General features: G+C 34.1%; 3 protein-coding genes across 12 annotated transcripts in view; 2 read left to right on the top strand and 1 right to left on the bottom strand.

Annotated features, from left to right (window-relative positions):
• The window catches only part of LOC127425003 (semaphorin-4A-like), a 54,760-nt gene extending 53,338 nt beyond the window's left edge, over positions 1-1,422 (bottom strand). For both annotated transcript variants that reach the window (XM_051670567.1, XM_051670568.1), the window contains exon 1: positions 1,233-1,422. The gene's annotated coding sequence lies outside the window, so the exon portion shown is untranslated. The remainder of the gene's footprint in view (positions 1-1,232) is intronic.
• LOC127425005 (uncharacterized) lies at positions 788-12,999 on the top strand. 7 transcript variants are annotated; one of them, XM_051670575.1, is made up of 10 exons: positions 788-929; positions 2,365-2,453; positions 5,294-5,368; positions 5,643-6,431; positions 7,023-7,355; positions 7,474-7,797; positions 7,884-7,982; positions 8,474-8,508; positions 9,248-9,336; positions 11,126-12,996. In XM_051670575.1, exons 4-10 carry the CDS (start codon positions 6,386-6,388, stop codon positions 11,199-11,201), a joined length of 1,002 nt encoding a protein of 333 aa, XP_051526535.1. In that variant the 5' UTR covers positions 788-929; positions 2,365-2,453; positions 5,294-5,368; positions 5,643-6,385; the 3' UTR covers positions 11,202-12,996. The 7 variants fall into 7 exon arrangements, 6 of the variants coding, with proteins under 6 accessions (XP_051526535.1, XP_051526534.1, XP_051526533.1 ...); XM_051670573.1 differs by lacking the exons at positions 788-929; positions 2,365-2,453 and adding exons at positions 3,586-3,687; positions 3,807-3,911; XM_051670574.1 differs by having other exon boundaries at positions 5,294-6,431.
• A 220-nt stretch (positions 13,000-13,219) lies between these two features.
• LOC127425370 (uncharacterized) lies at positions 13,220-19,651 on the top strand. 3 transcript variants are annotated; one of them, XM_051671299.1, is made up of 9 exons: positions 13,220-14,221; positions 14,374-14,685; positions 14,789-15,088; positions 15,248-15,346; positions 16,990-17,017; positions 17,121-17,161; positions 17,290-17,330; positions 18,854-18,915; positions 19,036-19,651. In XM_051671299.1, exons 1-8 carry the CDS (start codon positions 14,164-14,166, stop codon positions 18,911-18,913), a joined length of 939 nt encoding a protein of 312 aa, XP_051527259.1. In that variant the 5' UTR covers positions 13,220-14,163; the 3' UTR covers positions 18,914-18,915; positions 19,036-19,651. The 3 variants fall into 3 exon arrangements, with proteins under 3 accessions (XP_051527259.1, XP_051527258.1, XP_051527260.1); XM_051671298.1 differs by having other exon boundaries at positions 18,854-19,651; XM_051671300.1 differs by lacking the exon at positions 14,374-14,685 and having other exon boundaries at positions 18,854-19,651.
• The last annotated feature ends 1,369 nt before the right edge of the window (positions 19,652-21,020 follow it).

Raw genomic sequence — 21,020 nt, 5'->3', positions numbered from 1 at the left:
ATCAGTGATCTGCAGGGTTTTGACGTCACATTTAGTATTGGCTCGGCTCGCTTGGAACCTCGACTAAGGTGGTACTAAAAAAAAAAAAAAAAAGTACTAGGTACCATCCACAGTGGAACCCCCCCCCCCCCAAAAGCGAGCAGAGTCGAGTTGTACCGTGCAGTGGAAAAGCCCCAATAGAGATAGAGCGCTCAGGAGAAGTGGTGGAGCACATTTAGGCAATGCCAACAGAGGTAGAGAGCGTCTGCTGCAACGAATCATTGTCATGCCATCCCTGGAAAGACCGCGTGACCTCAGCCCTCTCGTGAACGCGCATACTGCTTCTTACCGGACATAATGATTTATAGTTAAAAAATACTTAAATATTCATCTTTTTCGCACCAAAAGCAATCGTATCGCTTTATAAGACATTAATTTAATGACTGGAGTCGTATGGATGACGTTAATCATGATTGTCTGTTCTTTTTGGAGCATCAAATATTGTGTTACCATCCACATCCATTATAAGGACCTACTGAGCTGAGATATTTTTCTGTTTGTCTTCAAATGTGTTTTGCAGAAAAAAGGAAGTCCTATACATCTGGGATGGCATGATGGTGAGTAAATGATGAGAGAATTTTCATTTTTTGGGGTGAACTATCTCTTTAAACCACTCGACTTTGCTGCCGATATTTGTCCATTTTAGACCCCACTGACTTGCATTTCTGTGAGTACATGATGAAAGAATGATCATTATTAGGTGTATTAATACCTATAATTGGGATCTATAGTATTAATTCGATATCTCACTGTGAGCAACCGGCAAGACCTGGACAAATGTCAGTTTAGGAAAACATGAAAACTGCCAAATGAACTCTGGACACAAACAGAATCAACCAACAAGCCCACCAGTCGAAAACTAAAACATCCGGCAAACATGGACATACAGGGTGAGAAGCACGTGTTTTTCTTTCTCCCTCTTTTCACCAAAGTTCATCTAAACAATACTAACCGCTACTCAAATGCTAAATCATCAGTATGATTGACGCAAGACTTACATGGTTGTACAACTCAACTTTGCATGACGCCAACCGTCCACTTTCAGCACAAACACATTTTACTCTCTTGTATTGATCATTATAACAGTTCAGGTTTTCACCAACAAAAGAAAAGTCTTTACTATCTTGAGCTCAAATTTGACCAATGCATTTTAACTTTTAAAGGCTGTGCAACGGTTTCACGGTTGTACTTACATCAAAATGTGCGTCTCCGGGGTCTGTTATGATAGTCCTCCGATCATGAATATTGTTTCTGAATTACAAAAATCCTCAAACCGACTTTCCCAATCGATGTTAGAAAATCAGTAACATAAAGCCGGTGTTTAGTGGCAGAACTCGTTATAATCCAGAGTTGCTCGTCTTCATGTCAACGCCAGTATCTTTGTGTCTGTCCACGCTGTTGATAATTGATTATCGTTGTGTCCACTGGGGGCTGTTACACTTTACACGAGCGCCATCTAGCGGTCAAATACAGAACAGCATGGCGCCTACTGAAGGCTCTTTTCCTACTACACTATTTACATTTACTAATTTATCATTATGTACAGTATATAGGGTACAGACTTTACATACTTGGGGAAGATGAGAGGAGAATGGTGATCTGTGACATTCTATCATGCTGGATATTTAAAATGTTTGATGTCTATTTGTTAATGCGGGATTGTTTTTTTTTTGTTGTTGTTGTTGTTTTTTTATGTATTTAACCTACTGTTATTATTTTGATATGAAAAGGTCAAGTAAAATGCCGCCTCTCAGAACTGGGGCAGAAAGCCCCCCAGTGGCATGTTGATGCTGATGTTTTTATTAATTTAACAATTACTATAATGAATTTGGATATTGTTTAATACATTTACATTTCAAGCATCTTCACTATTCATTATAACCTATAGGCTAATTGAGTGGAATCATTCAATCAATTCCCTTCAATTAAAAATATTAATAATACAAAATTCTGTTCTATATTTTATGTAGTTTAGTTAATGTTTATTGCATCATTTTAGTGTTACATGTGTTGTGTTTGTAAACATGTTTATTAATTATTGCTCCTGGAAGGGTCACTCTTGATGAACTTTAAGTCATCATGTGGCCTTTTGTAGTTACTATAGTGATTAACAATATATTTTAAAGTGAAAAAGCAGACTTTTAAAGTTCCAGAAGGTTAGAATATTACATTTCTATAATTTCATCATAGAAACGGTTGTAAACCATAAAATATACAGGCATCAAAATAACATCCCTTAAAGCCTGAAACATGGTCACCGTATAATTTCTGGCAACAACAGCTGCTGATATTTTACCGTAAATTTAACAGATTTCTTTTTTACAGTGCTGTAAAAGTCAGATGACAGCTGGGACAAGTTTTCTCTGAAGGGGCTTCTTGCCCCAGGTGGAGGATCATCTTACTTCAGTAGTGGGGTAAAATGTCCCTTTGTCATAATTTTTTATTTTGTGTAGTGAAAAATAAATTATCAAATGTTTCTGTTTATATACTGTGATAATATATTGATGCATGATTATCATGTACACACCAAACTTGTATCTAAATATGTTACAATTTAAAAGTAAATGCATCTTGTTCTTAAAGGGATAGTTCACCCAAAAATGAAAATTCTCTTATTATTTACCGACCCTCATGCCATCCCAGATGTGTGTGACTTTCTTTCTTCAACAGAACACAAAGACGTTTAGAAGAATATATAAGCTTTTTAGGTCCATACAATGCAAATGAATGGCGATCAGACCTTTGTAGCTCCAACAATCACATTAAGGAAACATAAAAGTAATCCATAAGACTTGAGTGGTTTAATCCATGTCTTCTGAAGAGATTTGATAGGTGTGGGTGAGAAACAGATCAATATTTAAGTCCTTTTTTTACTCTAAATCTCCACTTTCACTTTGGGAAAAAGAGAGAGAGATATGTTGATTGTAATATGCAAAGATGATGTAAGACAGATAAAAAGAAAAGACCAATCACAATTCCATATGCAAATACATGTCATTCGCAATATGCAAATTATAAGGAGAATTTTCAAACTTCAATCTTAAATGTCTTTCAAAATAGGCCCTTTTTTTTTTTTTTTTTTAAACTATGGGCATAGGCCTAATGGATAGAATTCAAAACCCTTATAAATAGCCAAAGTATTTGTTGTTAGGTCAGCACATCTGACAGACGAAAATGTATTTAGCTGTGTGATTTAATGCGGTTGACTAGCATTAATATTTACACATAAACTTATAAACCTATATATATGTATATATATATATATATATATATTAAATAGTAAACTTACCTGGCTTTCTCAAGGCAACACATTAGGCTAATGTAATTTCATTGACCTCGATTTCTCCTTCGATTATCCCAGATACATCCAAAGGCTTCTCTAATCGGTTGAAAGCTCAATTTAGCGTTCGTGCTCATGTAGGCTAAAATAAAAGATGAAGCCTTAACCATTCAGCACATGTGTTATCTTGGAGTAACACTAAAGCCCACCAAGCCAAACGCGCAATATTAAACGCGTGTATAAGTTAGGCTACACAGTGCAACACAGTTTATTACTCAGAAGAACTTCGAAGAGACACGCAACTGTCATCGCATCTGTTCCGTCTGTGCAGTCCGTGTTTATTTAAGTGACTTAAATGATAGAGCCAGGTGATTACTTTTACAGCTCTCTCAAATCCCAGTCCCGCTGTTATATTCTGTTATATTTGCTGAGCAGGTTATGCAAGTCAGTATATTCAATAATGACCGAGACTGGCTTTCATCTATAGGTCATGAACGAACACGACAGGCAAGCGGGCGGTAAGATTACTAATAGGAGCAAAGAAGATTTGAGGATTAGCACCGACCTCGAAACTGGATTTTGTGCGCAAAAGGTTGCTTGTGCACTTCACTGTAATGTTGCTTATTGTCTGTTTGACTAGTATTGTGGCTGAAATCAAATCTGTGGTGTGCTGATATCATTGTCTGATTTGAAATAGGACATATGTGCAATGTGCTTGGGTATGTTAAAGTCTTATCTCAGTTTATTTGCTTTAATGTAATTATCGATTTATGTATTTGTTGATTGCTTAATCAAAACAAATCTGTCTCTATTGAAAATATTTTAAAAAGAGCATTCTGACGCAATAATACACCTGACCTTATCCTCACTCGATCATGCTTAAACCCCAAAATGCTTTTTGAAAGGGTTACATTTGAAATGTATTCCACTACAGATTACAGAAAACATGCTGTAAAATGTCATTTGTAACATATTCCGTTAGATTACACAAGGTCAGTAACGTATTCTAAATACTTTGGATTACTTCTTCAGCACTGATAGATTTTTTCACTTGTTTTGACTATAAAAACTCTACCAGTACATTAAGACAAAATACACATGTTAAAAATACATTCTCTGAAAAACCTAAATATCTTATGCAGTGTTGTTTCTAAAACAAGATACATCAAATTGATCTTGTTTTAAGGATTTTTTTATATTTTTACAGGAAAACAATACAAACATTATTATCAAGAATAAGATTTTTGCCCTAATATCAAAGGTCTTACTAGAAAAAAAGAAATTATGATCTAACGTGAATTTTCTTGATAAAAAAAAATATGATTGTGCCTGGTAACATGTGCATGCAAAATGGCTAGAAATAGCATTTTAGCTTAGGGTAAAGCTGACAATTTACACAAGGATTATTTCTATTTCTTCTGCTCCAGACTTACTTTAAACGTACTTCTCTGTCTGCTCGTATGAATGTAACACATCATAAGAAAGTGTTTCACTGCTGTTCAAATGCACTTTGGATCGCATCATTTATATGTATAAATGTTTTCCATCTGAAAGGGCTAAATATGAAATGAAACAAATGTCAGTAAAATGCAAAGTAATCTCTTCAGTAATCAAAATACTTTTTGAATGTAACTATTCTAATTACCAATGATTTAAACTGTAACTGTAGTGGAATACAGTTACTTATATTTTGTATTTTAAATACGTAATCCTGTTACATGTATTCCGTTACTCCCCAACCCTGTTTATAAATGAAGAGGTCTTTTGATCTGCCACTCCAGGTATTCCTCAATTAAGGTGTCTTTGGCCATGTGAACTTGCTTTTTAAACATTTAGTTTATTTTATATATATTATATATATAAAGAGAATTTTCATTACTTTATGTGGGTCGTATATGACCCATGTGTTTACTGTGGTGTTCAATGCATTTTTGCAATTAATTAATCAATTACACAATTGTCCCGTTTACACAGTTTTTTTTCCCAGAAAATTACCTTCAGTTTCCAGTTCAGAGGTCATGTGTGAACACAACCCTTTGGAAAATACTGGTAAAATTTGCTCTGCCAATTTATAAACCTATACATTTCCTGAATGATGGTGTGTGTGAACAGCTCATTTAATAAATTTACCAGTAAATGCAACCCAACGATGTTCCTGTAATTTACCTGGTTACTTGTGTGAATGGGGCTACTGATTGTTTTCAGTTTCCATTTGTTATGTAATTAAACATGTTTCATATGTTTCATATGTGTCATATGCAATAGAAAGTTATCATTCAGCTGATGCTTTTATCCAAAGTGCATGACAATATGACTTTTACAGGGACAGTCCTCATAGAGCAACCTGAGGTTATGCCCAGTTCATGGCAAGGGCACAATGGTCAGCTCCTGGACCACTCAGCAGTGTGTTTGAATCTGCAAATTTCTTTTCACAGTACCCTTCACCACTTTGAAGATTTATGTAGGCTATTTTACCACCAAACATGTTTTCCCATTTAACACCATCACCCAATACTCTTCATTTCTAATGTGTCTGAAAGTCTTCTGAATTGAATAAATATATATCAACCATTTAAAATGTAAACTATAAATACAATTATAATTTACTTGGAAAAAAAAAAAAAGTAGTCTTAAAACTTATAAGCATCTAGATTTCAAATGCATTGAAGGGGGATAAGGTTGCATATTCTATGGTTCATTTCCATCAGTGCAGTGTCATGTCATCTTGTCAGCATCAGTTGTAGATTGCAGTTGCATTTAACTGCAAGCCAGTCCACTGGTCTGTATAATACGGGCATTAAAATTAAAGTACTTAATATATAGGCCTATAGCCCTGTATCCTGTTTATGCTTTATATTAGTAAGTATTTATATCTAAGTATTTCAGCATGTATTGAATGTACTAATCTCGCTGTTATCTGATCATATGTGGTCCGACACTAGATATCATGTGATGTTGAGTCTCACTGATCCCAGTGTCAATTTGGACAGTTTGAGGTTTGTTGAAAAACAATTCTCACAAACACCAGCCAGGTGAAGTGAACGCTGGACATTTTGTATTTTCATCATGGCAGCTGGCACAATGTTTCTTTTGTATGTCTTTGCTTTAGAAGGTAAGTGAATTGCATTTCTCTTTATGTAATTAACATAAAAAAATAAAAATAAAAAGTCTCGCTCTAAAATATACAGCAGCCTGTTTGATAAGGAAGCCACAATGAAGTAATGGTTATTATTTTGATCTTTTCATTTGCACACTGTTAAACTGAACGTGTTTGTTTGGTACCTTACAAAACTCTTTCTAGCTTATCTAACCCTTAAATACTTTACATTTGAATAAAAAGTAGATTTTTTTTTATACTTTAATTATAAGCAGTTTTTATTGTTTTGACTGAATAAAACCAGTTTATTTATCACATGAAGCACCTTTATGTTAACTTATTTAGAAATTCAGTATCTACAGTTGTGTAGGAACACTTGTTTATATATATATATATATATATATATATACACACACACACTGCTTCTCCATTTGTAATCTTTTTTTTTCAGTATATAAATAAATGTATAAATGAATAATTTAAATTCATTTTTATGAGTGTGGCCAATATAAGCTACAGTACATTTATCACTTATCATCACTACAGTATTAGTCTATTATTGGACGTGGGGTTTCATTTTAATCCGTTTGTTTGCTTCTTTTACAGCTGTTTACAGTTATTTACAGCAGCTTCCCGGGTTAATGGAGGTGCCGATCGGTAGCGACATTAATCTCACCTGCCACATATCGGACTTGTTGATATCTTGTGACCGCATTTCTTGGTTTAAAGTATCCAAAAGTACAAGAGAGATGAAAGCAATAACCGTTGTGAGGGCTCATCAAAGCAACCCAACTGGGTCGCAACCCAACATTCATAAGAGCCAACTGTGCACTGGCATCATCCCTAATGCCACCCTGAAGGACTCCGGCGCTTACTATTGCTCTGTATATTACGGTGTTTTATCTTATGTTGGCAATGGCACCATCGTTGTTATCATGGGTACGTGCACAAAGCAGAGGTAGAATTTTGTAATTACAATCAATAATATTTATTACTTGACTTTTATTAATCACTGCATTATTTCTTTGAACAACTCGATTGTGATTGTTACGTCTAGATCCCAGTACCAAACCCTCCTTAACACTGTACATCTCAGAGGACAACACCGGAGCCATTTCAAACGAGAAATACCCATCCATCATCCCTCTCCAGTGTCTGGTGATGGGGGTAGTTCACTCTCAAATCCGCGTGGTATGGATGATAGATCAGAAAGAGCGCACTGAATGGACGGAGTCGAGCTGGATAGACAACAGTGATTCTTCAACACCATACATACGAGCTCATGCCTCTGTTTCAGCTGAGGAATGTACAAAGGGTTTTGAATTTAAGTGCATCGTCACATTTAATGGAAATACAATCTCTAAAAGTCTGCAAATTAGAGGTGAAGTCTTTCTTTACATACGTGCCTACGTTTAAGCGGTAATAATTTTTAATTCTTGTCTTAACACACTATACTTCACCGTTCAGGCTCAATTTCAGCATGCGCATTGTTGCTGTACGCGGGCTCTGGAGCAGCTTTACTTATCATTGCTGTAGCTGTGATCGTATTCGCGTACTCACGCCGAGGTAAAAACATATCTATTTAGTTTACTATACTAGCCTATAGGCTATATACTAAATACTATAGCTATATGCGATACCAGAGTAGCTACGAAAATGAACATCGACATCGGCTACAGCCAAGGGCGTACAATACGCTGGGGGTGTGGGTGACGTGTCCCCCTAAATTTCCATAAAACCAAAGTTCGTCCCCTGCACGTTTTCAGATGGCAAATGTTTTTACAGCAAATGTGTAAATGCAAAAGTTAAAATTCACTGCTCATTCATGTAATTAATTCAATAAAAAAAAAAAAATGTAATCGATTGAGAGCCCTAAAAATATATATATCTTATATATTTATGTTCGGCTTGCGCTAATCATTCTGTCCCCCTCACTTTTGAAATGATTGCTCCGCCCCTGGCTACAGCTATATTTGTGGATTCTTCCTTGACAATGAAATGTTGCTCAATATTAATCTGAGCTGCTGAATGAGTTGTTAACTGTTTTATTATTTCAGGTCTGGCAGCAGGTGAACACACAGGCATCCATGCGGTATCTATACAGTGCATTATTCCAGTCCATTTTCTTTTTTTGTAGCTAAATGATCAGTTTGGGTTGTTGCCTAATAGAGTTTTCAAACTTTTTGATGCCAAGGACCCCCAAATACTCCTAAAACATATAGGTCGTCATATTTTCATGTATATAGGCCAATTAAACTGATTAAAAAAATATATATATATATTATTGTATAGAGACAATTTAAACTATTGGCTTTTATATTGTTATTGTACAAAAGCCAAAAGAAATCTTTTAATATTGTCAGGAAAATATTTAGCCTATTTTATATTAAGGTGACAGTGTATCTTTTTTCTGCCTTGCATTGAGCAATGTTGAATGTATAAACCTAAAGAGAAAAACACACACACACACACACAAAAAAACAGTACAACATTAAAATTTTCAAATTACTTGAATTACTATTATTTTTGTTTTATTTTTTACATTTATGAACACTATTTTTCTTTCTCTGAAATTTTCCACAGACCCCTTAGCACCCCCTCACGGCCCTGGACCCTAGATTGAAAACCCCATAGCCTAGATTTTACATGGAAGACAATAATTACACTATTAAATTCTCACATTCTTACAGAACCTTGTGGAGTAAAACTGAGGCATTCATTTGCATCTGTCATCGATTAACTGTGAAGAAACCTATCGTTTGTAGTATTTTATTTTTATTATTATTGACTTATAATGACATTTCAGTAATCTATACCTTCTTTCTTAACAGGAAGTGATATATGCAGATTTGGAACCTATCAGATTTCTGCAACACAGAACCGCAACAATTCAGCCAAAATTAGATGAAAGCCTACAAATGTAAACATTCAGTTTTCACTTGATTTAGGCAATGACTTGTATGTACTGTACAGGAATTTTTGATGGAGAGTAAAATCAGTTGTATTTCTTTTTTTGTTTTGGGTGTTAAAAAAAAAAAAGATAGAATAAAAAAAATAGTGCAAAAGAAAAGATTATTCAGATGTCCTTTTTTGTCCGGAAGCAAAATAAGGCCGTGCAGCGCCATTGGATGTACAGTTGCTATGTAAAGCAGTAAGTAAATTGGTAGCCTGAGGGATTCAGAGGGAATGAACTGGAAAATTCACAGGCCTTTGCAGAGAAACAAAAAGCTGTATAATAAAATCTAATAATCCTTAAAGGATCTGTTAGCGATTTTAACCGTTCTACTTCCACAAACTGAGCCACTGAATTAGCCACGCCCCCTCTTTCCAAAACCCTGCACTCCAAAGGTACCATATGAACTTTATTGAGACCGACATCATGCAGAAACGGTTGTTAAAAACAACAGCAGCAAAATAGCACCCTCAACTGGCAACTGTTATGAACAGCATGGCAGAAAAATGGCATTAAGCCTCAATAGTTTGCCTTAATTACAACACTATGAGAACCCGCAAAATCATTGACAGGTCGAAAACCTCATTGCTCGTGGATGGCGTATACATTTTTATTTGCTGTTTACAGAGTCTAGAGCTGTCACAGAGACAGGTGAGATATCTCAGGACACTTATTTCATTAATATCTTTTTGCATACCTTTTCATGAAAAAATCGCTTACAGCACCTTTAAGCATGTTTATCACTTTCACTATTCTTCTTAGCAAAGCTAGTTAAAAATAAATAAACAAATAAATAATAAAAACCTTAAAAATGGTTAACATTGGATCAGTTACTCATTGAATGCTACACTGAAATTTTCTTTTACCTAAAAATGAGCTTAACATCTATATTAACTGGTTTTATTAAGTCAAAAATGTTATTTAACTTCAACCTAAATACATTAGGTTACACAAACAAAACTAATTTTAAGTTTATTACCTAAGTTAGATCAGGGTAGAAACATCTTTGTTTGAGATTTTGTGCATATGCATTTAACTTTTGTGAAGGGTTGAAAAACCACAATGTACGCTAACAATAAAACGCATTGGGTATCATGATGGCCTTTCTGTTCTTTTCTGAGCACCGTGTGGTTCGGCCAAAGTAAAAAAGTGCATGCAGACATACATAGCAGGATGTTAGAGATGAGGGTGTACCATGACATATACATTCCTAAAGACTGCCACCTAAATAACTGCATTGTTGTGGGTGTTATGATGTGCTGACCAATAAATGGGCTCGCATTTGTTTAAGGAATGTAATGATTAAAATGATATGTATTCTTAATGTAAGACAGTAAACAATAACAAAAAATGAAAAAAATAAATGAGTCAGAAACTGAAGTGAATTACAGCAAAAAAGTCAATAACACAGAGTACCTTATTTCCACACTGGAGAAACATTGCATTCTGTTTTGTTTTGTTCATTAGTATATAGCACCCTGTAGTGCTTTACGACCTCGATTGTAAAAATCCCTTTTTGGTGAATTGCTTATAACATATTCAGAAACACTTGAACTATTCAGTGGGAAATTAAATATATTTTACAATAATTTATATATACACTGTTCATAAAATACATATTTTATGCACATATAGGTGTCTGAAGAGCAGGGTGTAGAAACCATATTGTCAATTTGCAAGCAAAGGTGTGGGTGTTGAGCATTGGCCTTCTTCTCTCACCATGCTGTTCTTTTTCATCTCCCCTCCGTGTGGTTAGATCAAAACAAGTGGCAGCCTCCAACTTCACTTGCCAAAAAGAGCAACTGACAAGAGGAACACCTGCTGAGTATTGACCTTTCTGGTGAAATCGGGAACAGTAGGTTGACATTTCTTTGGCTAAAATCAGTCTGTGCTTACCGAAATACAAAACACTGCCTCCAGTGGACAAAACTGTAAGTATTGTTGGGTGTATGAGCAAGTGTGAGCTCCTTTTACCGGGTGTAATGTCCACGGAGGGGTGCCAAAAGCAAGTTGTGAAGCAAGTTGTTTTCAGCTGTACAGACTGTAATACAGTGAAGAGGAATGCATATTTTATAAACTGCACTCCCCAACCCAAAACTCAAACCTAAACCTAACTATCAGTGGAGTAAAAATGTAATGAACTCAGGTCTCCCACACTGCTGATACAACACGCTTTCGGTTGTGCCACTGGGGGAAAGTAAACATGCTAGAGATGATGCAAAAATGTAAGTTAGGAGATGGCGCTCGTCAGTCGGCATAATGTGTTCGATCCAAGGGTACCAGAAATCTCGGACATAACATGCCGACTTCCCCTGTGATCATGTTGCAATGATAAAAACAGTATTAAATGTGCAACACAGAGAAAGCCACACCAACCAATTTATAGTAAAAGCAATAGTGATTTTGTTTGTGGGTTATATGCTGAAATTTTCTGGATGAACCTGTGGATATCAACTACCCATTATTTTGGAGCTCCTGTCTGGGTATATTATTTAACACAATAACACAACATCCTTATGGCCTCTGAGTCCATCAGGTTTCAAGTTCATAAGGCCTGTGGGTCAGTCTCACATCACTGGATTTTAATGTGTTTTCAGTATTTATTTTAGGTTTGCATTGTTGATTTCCAAGATCATAACTTCCAAGGAAGCGGGCACCTGTGGGGGGGTGCTCATTTGAGCTATTTTAGTGTGCAGATGTTTTATCTGTCCCATTTATTGTATTCATTGGTGTTTATTTTAACTTTCATTTTTTAACTCTTGTTCTTAGTCATTATTTATCCTCATAAATTGAATGATAAGGCAAAAGTTTATTTTATATAAATGGTATGTTCCAAATCATATAGGTGGGAAAAATTGTGTGCATATGAGCCTGCTGCCTCTAGAGGCACTAGACTAGTTGACGGATTATGTTAGCGCTGCTTGAGCACGATATACTCTGTTGTTGAGGGAGGTGAGTGGGTACTGCTTTTAGTACCCAAAAATCTGTCTAGCTTTTAGCTTTTAATGACCTTGGTTTTATGTACTCTTTAACACTGTTTTCATGTCCACATTTTGCACCTCCGTCAATAAATATCATCTTTCGGATGACACTCCTTCTTCACATGGTGTGATTCTCCTTGCAGCTGCCTTGGTCCCTGTCAAGTGATTTCTTGGCGTGATGGGCATTTTGCAAGCATCCCTGAGTAACCATAATTTGCACTGTAAATTTATTTCCCTCTCTCTCTCTCTCTCTCTCTCTCTCTCTCTCTCTCTCTCTCTCTCTCTCTCTCTCTCTATATGTATATTTACATTTAACTTATGCAATTAAACTTCATGTTATTGCACCCCTGCTAGATTTTTGTTGTTGTTGTTGTTGTTGTTGTTGCTTTTACTGCTGTCGGTGGTGCCTTTTTCATGTGATATCAAATCATTTCAATTTATATTTCTATTTAGGAAAACAATTTCACAATACACAGAAAACAACATAACAGTACACAAATAAAACAAATAACCATTCATTCTTATGTAGGCTATATGGTAATACAAGATAATGTGTTAATGTGAACATTACTACAATTTTCATAGTAGCCTAATAAAAGGAACATTAATGACACCTACTAATTTAAATATATATTTAACATCAAGCTACCATATCATTGTTCTTATTAGTATCCTGATATACATTTTGTAAGTTAATGTGGGACTATAATTACTTTAATGAAAAAAATATATATATATATATATATATATATATATATATATATATATATATATATATATATATATATATATATATATATATATTTATATATTACACATTTTACATAAGTACTCTATATAAATGTAAATTAATTTTAGAGATGGGGTGCATGTGTTTTTTTATGGGGGGTAAATTCACAGTATGCCCACCTCTTCAGACACTACTACACTGCTTCTGGAGTAAATTCATGCTAAAATAACAACATATCTAAAGGTGACATTTCTTATTTCTTCTAATTGTGTGTAATTGTTCTTAATAAGTAATTAAAAAAATAGTTTAAAACTATAGTTTACTTCAGTAATATCATTGTAGTAACCATGGTTAATTGTGTGGTAACTATAGTTTAAATAAATCCCATGGTTAAACTATAGTTACTGTAGTGAAATTATGGTTAATTTTTGTAAGGGTAAACAAAACAGAAGTCTAATAATTTTCTGTTTATGCTCACAAATGTAAAAAAAAATAAAATTAAATTAATGACTTGATTTATGACATATTATATTTGAAATTACCCATTTTATCCAAAGAAATCGAAAATAAATAAATAAATAAATAAAATAAAATAAGTATTTAATAGAAGTATCGTATTGGTATCGGTATCAACGATATTGGACTTGAAATTACTGGTATCGGATCAAAAAGAAAATAAGTAGTATCGCCCATCCCTATCAAGCAGTCAAAAGTAGTGAGATTATGTATGTCAAGCTTTGGGCCCATTTCAAGAACCACCAAATTAAATGTAAGCAGTATATAGATGCTACTTTATCTTTGCAACATGTTTCCCATAAGCATCATAACTAGCATAAGAAGTTGACACCATTGTAATGAGCCCCACACCACTGGGAAGACTGTGAAACAGGTCTTTTCCCCTTTCCTTCTCTTTGCTACATATATATATGCAAGGAAGTTCCACCCACAAAGAGAGAGATTTTTTCTCCTTACAGGCCATTTTCAGTCAAACTCAGGTGCATTGAGTGGGTTTTGACATTAAGATTGCATTATTTTGCTTCTAAATGGTAAAAGAGGTGCATAGGATTCTTTTAAGGTGTTGACATGGGTACTGTGCAGAGCTGTTGGATGCTGTTATGGTTTTGCATTTCTGCTTTACACAGTAAGTCTTCTGTCTTTTTGCTTACATTTTAGGTTAACCTCATCAATCAAGTAGTAAAGTGTCTTTTTGTTAATTAATTATATTCTAAACATACTGTTTATCCAGACTATGTATTTTTGTGTTTTTAAATTTGTAATTTAATTCTCTTACAGCTACACTCTCATTTATCGTGACTCAATCACCAGCGCTCACATATGTCTCCGTGGGCCATAGCATTGAATTAAGATGTGTATTTGACCAGACAGTTATGTACTGCTATTCCTTAGTTTCTTGGTACAAAGTGAATCCAAGGACTGGTGAACTCACACTCTTGAGGTTTCAGTCAAATATCTCTATGTACAATGATAAAACTTGCATTTTAACTATTAAAGAGGCAACTCTGAAAGATTCGGGCTTGTACTATTGCATTAGCCAACAAAATTCATTGACCATCATCGGCAATGGAACCAATGTGATCGTTACAGGTAAATTTGGAGAGAAATTTGATCTATACTTTTCTAGATTCACGTTCAGGCTACTGAAACTTATAACACTTTTACATGCTGAATTAACTCTGTTCTTTTGTAGATCGTCCTACACCTAAATTATCCATCCTATACTCACCACAAGAAACCGTCATATCACCCGTCCCACTGCAGTGTGTTGTGACCGGAGTTGTCCCATCTCAGGTCCGGGTGTTCTGGATGATTGGTCAGAAAGAGCACACAGGATGGACCGAGTCAGCCTGGACAAACGCCACTGATTCAGCCACAGAATTCACACGTGCTCATCTTTCTGTTCCTGCTGAAGAGTGGACTAGAGATGATGAAATTCAGTGCATTGTTAAATATAATAGCGAGAACTTCTCCAAAACTCTGATGAGATGGGGTACGTTAATGATGATAGACAAGAAAGAAGCAAGATGTTAGTCTTACGTATTTTTGTCCACTCATTTTTCATAATCTCATTTTAAGTCTGGAACGTTGCCCACTATTAGTTAGTAATTCACCTATATAGGTCTATAATAATTGTGCTCTTATCATTTAGAATCTGAACAGATATGCTCCTGGCTTATGTACGGCGGCTGTGGGGCAGTATTCCTTACCATGGTTGTAACTGCCATTATCTCTGTGTGTTTGTACCGAGGTAAGGGTTTAACGCATCTGATTTGAATAGTTATTTTTTTTTCTACCAAACTAAAAATGACAGGATTTCTTCATTCTGTACAATATATATATATATATATATATATATAGTAAGATGTATGCATTTCAATTTCATAACAAAATTCTACCAAATTGAATTGAGTAATCTTTAATGAAATCAAATAAAAAAAAATAAAACTACTAATTTTAAGTTTTATTAATTTAATTTGGTTAATCATTACACAATTTCTTTTTTTTTTCTTTTTTTTTTTTTGAGTGTACTAAGTTGGTACTAATATAGTAGGCCTACATATTATGAAGAATACGACCTTACAGAATAAACACTAAATGTGATGTTTGGGGTACAGTGGATACATTTTGTTTCGCTGGCCATGCCCTTGTCAGGTTTGTTTGATTAGAGAGAGGTAATCCTGTTCAGTGTGGTCGCCTGGCAAATTACAGACTACGACTTTACAAACATGTAGACTATTCACAATTATTGACCAAGACTGGTTGTAAGAGGAAAGATTTTAAAGGAATGTTCCAGGTTCAATTCAAGTTATGCTCAATCGACAGCATTTGTGGCATAATATTGATTACCAGAAAAATTTATTTTGACTCATCCCTCCTATTCTTTAAAAAGGCAAAAATCGAGGTTACAGTGAGACACTTACAATGGAAGCAAATGGGGCCAATTTGTTTTTTTTTTTTTTTTTTTGTTTTTTTTTTGAGTGTTTACTGGCAAAAATGTGAAGCTTGTAATTTTATTAAAGCACTTATATTAATTCTTCTGATAAAACCTGTGTATTATTTCAGCTGTAAAGTTGTTTAAATCATTGTTTTTGTGGCAGTCTACTGTTCCACGTTATGTCATCATGGCAACGAAGTTGTAAAATTGGCTATAACTTTACACAGAAAAGGTTAGTAAGTGATTTTATCACTAAAATCATGTTAACACATATTGTTTACGTCTTGTGGCTATACTTTTGAAACAGTGAGTATTTTAACGTATGGCCCCATTCACTTCCATTGTTAGTGCCCAGATTTGAGCTTCTTTTCTTTTTTTTTTTTTCAAGAAAAGGAAGGACTAGTTGAAATATTTTGTTTTTCTTATGCTGTCAGTTGAGCTTAACTTGTACTGAACCCAGAATATTCCTTTAAAATGCAACGAAATGGCATCTTCTGAACAACTAAAACCTGGAGATAATCTTAAAGAGTTGTAACATGGGGAATCTTGAAAATGTTTAGGTGTTTATAGGCCTATACCTATGTATTTATTAAATTAATGGTGAACTGAACACATGTGTCAAGCTTGTTATATTAAATACATTTTATGAAATTTTCAGATACCTACTGCAGGTACCATATAGGCTACTTTATAGGCTTAAATATTACAATCCTCAAAACAATATCTAATTCGGAAAATATTTGTGCTGGTTTAACCACTGTGTAAATGTATATTATTCAAAACAAACATTTATTGGGGTATGAATTCAAATAAATACAGTATATATAATGGGGAATATAACAATAATTTGGAAGAATAAAAGGAAAAGGAGGCATATACTCTAAAATGGACTAGTTGTTGAGGTTGTGGAAAGTCTATTCAATCATGCATTTAATTTTCTCCATTCCAATTCTCAGAGATGCGTGCGACAAAGACGTCCAAAGGGTCAGTATTATGTGTACCCCTAACTTAAAAACAGTACCGTTAATGTATGATTCAAATATGAAGCAATAGTACCAAACTGAAATTCTTTTTTTGTTTTTTTCAGGCTCACAAGAAAAGATGCTCACCACAAAATTCTGAACTATGGTAATATGACCATTATTCTGTAAAACTGTATAGCCAAATATGGTATGTTTCCTATGTATTTTAATGTATGTAATAATAAATATTAACCTATTAACTGTTAATGTTTCAATTTATTTGCCCTTCAACAGATAAACAGAGCACACCGAGAGAAGACAGTTCGTCTGTCATGGTAAGAAGCATACATTTCTGCATATGTTGTCTTACTTTTGTTCAGAAAATCAGCAAATATGCCACTATGTACTTTTTTCAAATATAGCCCATTGCCAAAAATAAAATAAGAATGAAAAAGTGGAAGACCTAACAGTGAATTATTTTGTTCATTAACAAAACAGTTAAATTGTGCTTAAGGATTTGCTCAAGTAAATTGGTTTTGACTGTCCTGTAAAGTCTGTTATGATGTGCATACACCCTTTTGCTTCCAAGACCTTAAGAGAAGCAGCATGTTTGGAATGGCATACAGTACTAGCATATTGCTGTTTCTGTTTTTCCAGTACTGTATTCAGTGTATACTTATGTAATATTTAATAACATTCAGTGCTGATATTGGACAAAGTTTGAGCCTTTGTTCAGCACCTGAACATTTGACAGCTTCTGCAGCAAGACACATAGGCCTATAGAGTACGTTCTATTATAAGTCATGTAATAACAAAATAAAGTTAAAGGAGTAGTTCACTCAAAAAATGAAAATCATTATTTTCTCGCCATCATTCAAAACCTTGTTATTTTGTCCTTGGAACACTAAAAAAGAATAAAAAAATAAATAAAAAAATCTATTCACAGTTCTTTTCCATAGAATGACAGTTTATCATGACCGTGTCCCTCAAGCTCAGAAAAGCACCATTAAAGCTTCAATAAGCTTTAAAAGGCAACATTAAAGTACTGTTAAAGTAGTCCACATGCGCACTAAATACCAATTTATTATCAGCGAATGACAACCCGAATTTCCTAATACAAAGCTTCAGAAGACTCACAATATGGTGCAAGAGTCAAATGGATTAGATTTAGGCTATGGTACTTTTATGGTTTTTGTCATTTTTGGAGCCTAACCCCCCCCCAAGAAATAATTCACACAACAAGATATAGGCCATGCTGTCTTGTTAGTGCTTTTACTACAATTTCAACTCTTTTCTGATTTTTATTTTTTTATGTTTGATAAATTGGTAACACTTTACATTAAGGTTTCATTCATTTACATTAGTTAATGCATTAGGTATCATGAACAAACAATATATTTTTTATAACATTTATAAATCTTTGTTAAAGTTAGTTAATTAAAATTCAATTGTTCATTGTTAGTTCATTTTAGTTTATAGTGCATTAACTAATGCTAATATATATACAACGTTTGATTTAAAAAATCTATTACTATATGCTGAAATTAACAATAACCAACATTAGCAAATGCTGTAAAATTATTCTTCATTGTTAGTTCAAGTTAACTAATGTTGTTTACTTATGTAACATATGGAACCTTTTTGTAAAGTGTTACCAACATATTTAGTGTTTTTTGGCCCAAAATAAAACCTATACAACTGTGCATAGTAGATTATTATGTATTCTTTAATTTGAAATAAAATAATGTGTCCCTGTACATTTATATTTATTTGTAACAAATCAGAACTTTTGCAAATGTTTAACCATGACTGTATAAACTTAAGACTGTATTTTATGATCTTAATTGTTTTTGTCCAGTATTCCTCTGTGGAGCCATGCATCAGCGTGGAAAAGCATGCAAATCCATCAAAAGAGTGATGGTAAAACAGAATTATGTACATTATATATCAATAATTAAATGAATTATGTGAAACAGCAAATGGTAACCCTTGTAAGGACATCTTTCACGTGTTCTTGAGATGCTCTTTGCTCTTTTTCAGGGTGTCAGTGCATGGAAAAGTTAGAGCATGCCACAAATGATTAAAATCAAAATTAAGAAATAAAACACAATATATTCCTATACATACATGTAATAATAGTTTTATATTACAATGAGATAACTTTTTCATGTTTTTAGGGTGTTCATTCTCATGAATATTTATTAGTCAATGTTTTCCTGTTTGTATCTCTATTTATTTCATGTCCAATTTTGATATTAATTAATTTCCTAATTTTGGGGTTATTACTGCCACTCTGTAGGCCATCACATACTTTTCAAATCGTTTTCCAGAGTTGTTTATTTGCCTGTGTGTCGATTTATATAAATGGTCGTGGGAAATGTTTGACATGTCTTCTGTTGGTCCCAAGTCATGGCATTTGTAGCTTATCAATAGCATGTTGTCAGATCAAAGATACAAATTATAAATACCTGCTTTAGTTTAATTATAAATGAAGTCATGATAATGAGGAGAGCAGCAGCAAAATTCTTGTTAGACAAAATGTTATAATTTAACCTACCTTAGGTACAGTATGTGCTATACAAATCTTGTTCTTGACCACACACACATATGGAACTAAGTACAAAATAGAAAAAGAGAACATTAAAGGGATGCCACACAAAAATGTGTATTCTGTCATCATTTACTCACCTCCATGTTGGTCCAAAACCTTTATGACTTTCTTGCTTCTGTGGAACACAAAAGGAGATGTTAGGAAGAATGCTACCCTCAGTCACCATTCATTCAAACCATTTCATTGTATGGAAAAAAGAAAAGAAAAAAGGATACAATAAAAGTGAATGTGACTGAACATTCTGCCTAATATCTCTTTTTGTGTTCCACAGAAGAATGAAAAAATTACTGAACCTCAGTTATACTTAATTACAGTTCAGCACCTACTTTTACATTTACATTTATTCATTTAGCAGATGCTTTTATCCAAAGTGACTGACAAAATGTGGAAGGACACAACATAAGCGATTCATCTTAAGGAGCTAGTATTACTAAAAGTGCTGCATTACAAAGTTTCTATTGCACCTCACTTCTGTTTTGACAGGTGGAGATACAATTTTGCACATTTGAATTTGATCCCAGTTAGATTTGTGTAACACACAACTGCACAACTTTCTCAGTTTTTCTTTCTTTCTTAGCAAAATCCATATTTAAAAAAAAATAAAATAATAATCTCTGGATCAGTGGCCCGTTATACTATGATTTCTTTGACTGTATGTAACACTTAAAAAAATATGACATAAGACATAATTTCAATTTGAGATTGTGTACATATGCATATACCTATTTTGTGAAGGGTTGAAAAACCACAGTGCATGCCAACGAGAAAGCATATGGCCATCTTGCTGCAGCCTTTCAACTTTCCTTTTGAGTGCTGTGCAGTTAAACCGAAAGTGGTGCATACAGAGACATAACAGGATGTTAGAGATGAGAGTCTCCTGAAACACAACGGCACACCTGCTTTCAATGTCCATTTGCAACAACTCCACTGACATTACCTTTTGCGAGTGAAGTAACAAAATGTCTCCTTTGTCATTCCTACAGAACCTAAAGAATCATTTTAAGGGTGCTATGGTATGTTGTTCATAAAATTAGAGAGCACATATGTTTAAATACATATTTGAATATAATGGAAACTATGCTAATGACAACTGATGAATTGTTGATGAATTGCAAAATTGTGAATATCGCATTGGCTGCAGTTCAGATCCTCCTTTGTAGTATGCAATATTGGGGTCGTTCTTACAATTCAGTGACTTTTCGACTTTTAAAAAATGAAATATACTTTTATAGGTATCTTTGTGTTCCATCATTAAATGAACATGTTAAAGATTTTATAAATCATACAAGTCAAGCTAAATGACTTAACAATTCAGAGGTCCATTTGGTTATGTTAGCTGGTCAGGGTAGAAAGTAATAGGGTCAGTGGGTAAAATTAGCTGCTACATGGTCTGTGAAAGGTATCCAGCTAAAAT

Source organism: Myxocyprinus asiaticus, chromosome 34 (genome assembly GCF_019703515.2).
Source record: "Myxocyprinus asiaticus isolate MX2 ecotype Aquarium Trade chromosome 34, UBuf_Myxa_2, whole genome shotgun sequence".
Taxonomy (NCBI): Eukaryota; Metazoa; Chordata; class Actinopteri; order Cypriniformes; family Catostomidae; genus Myxocyprinus; species Myxocyprinus asiaticus.
This window is presented reverse-complemented; position numbering and strand designations above follow the sequence as displayed.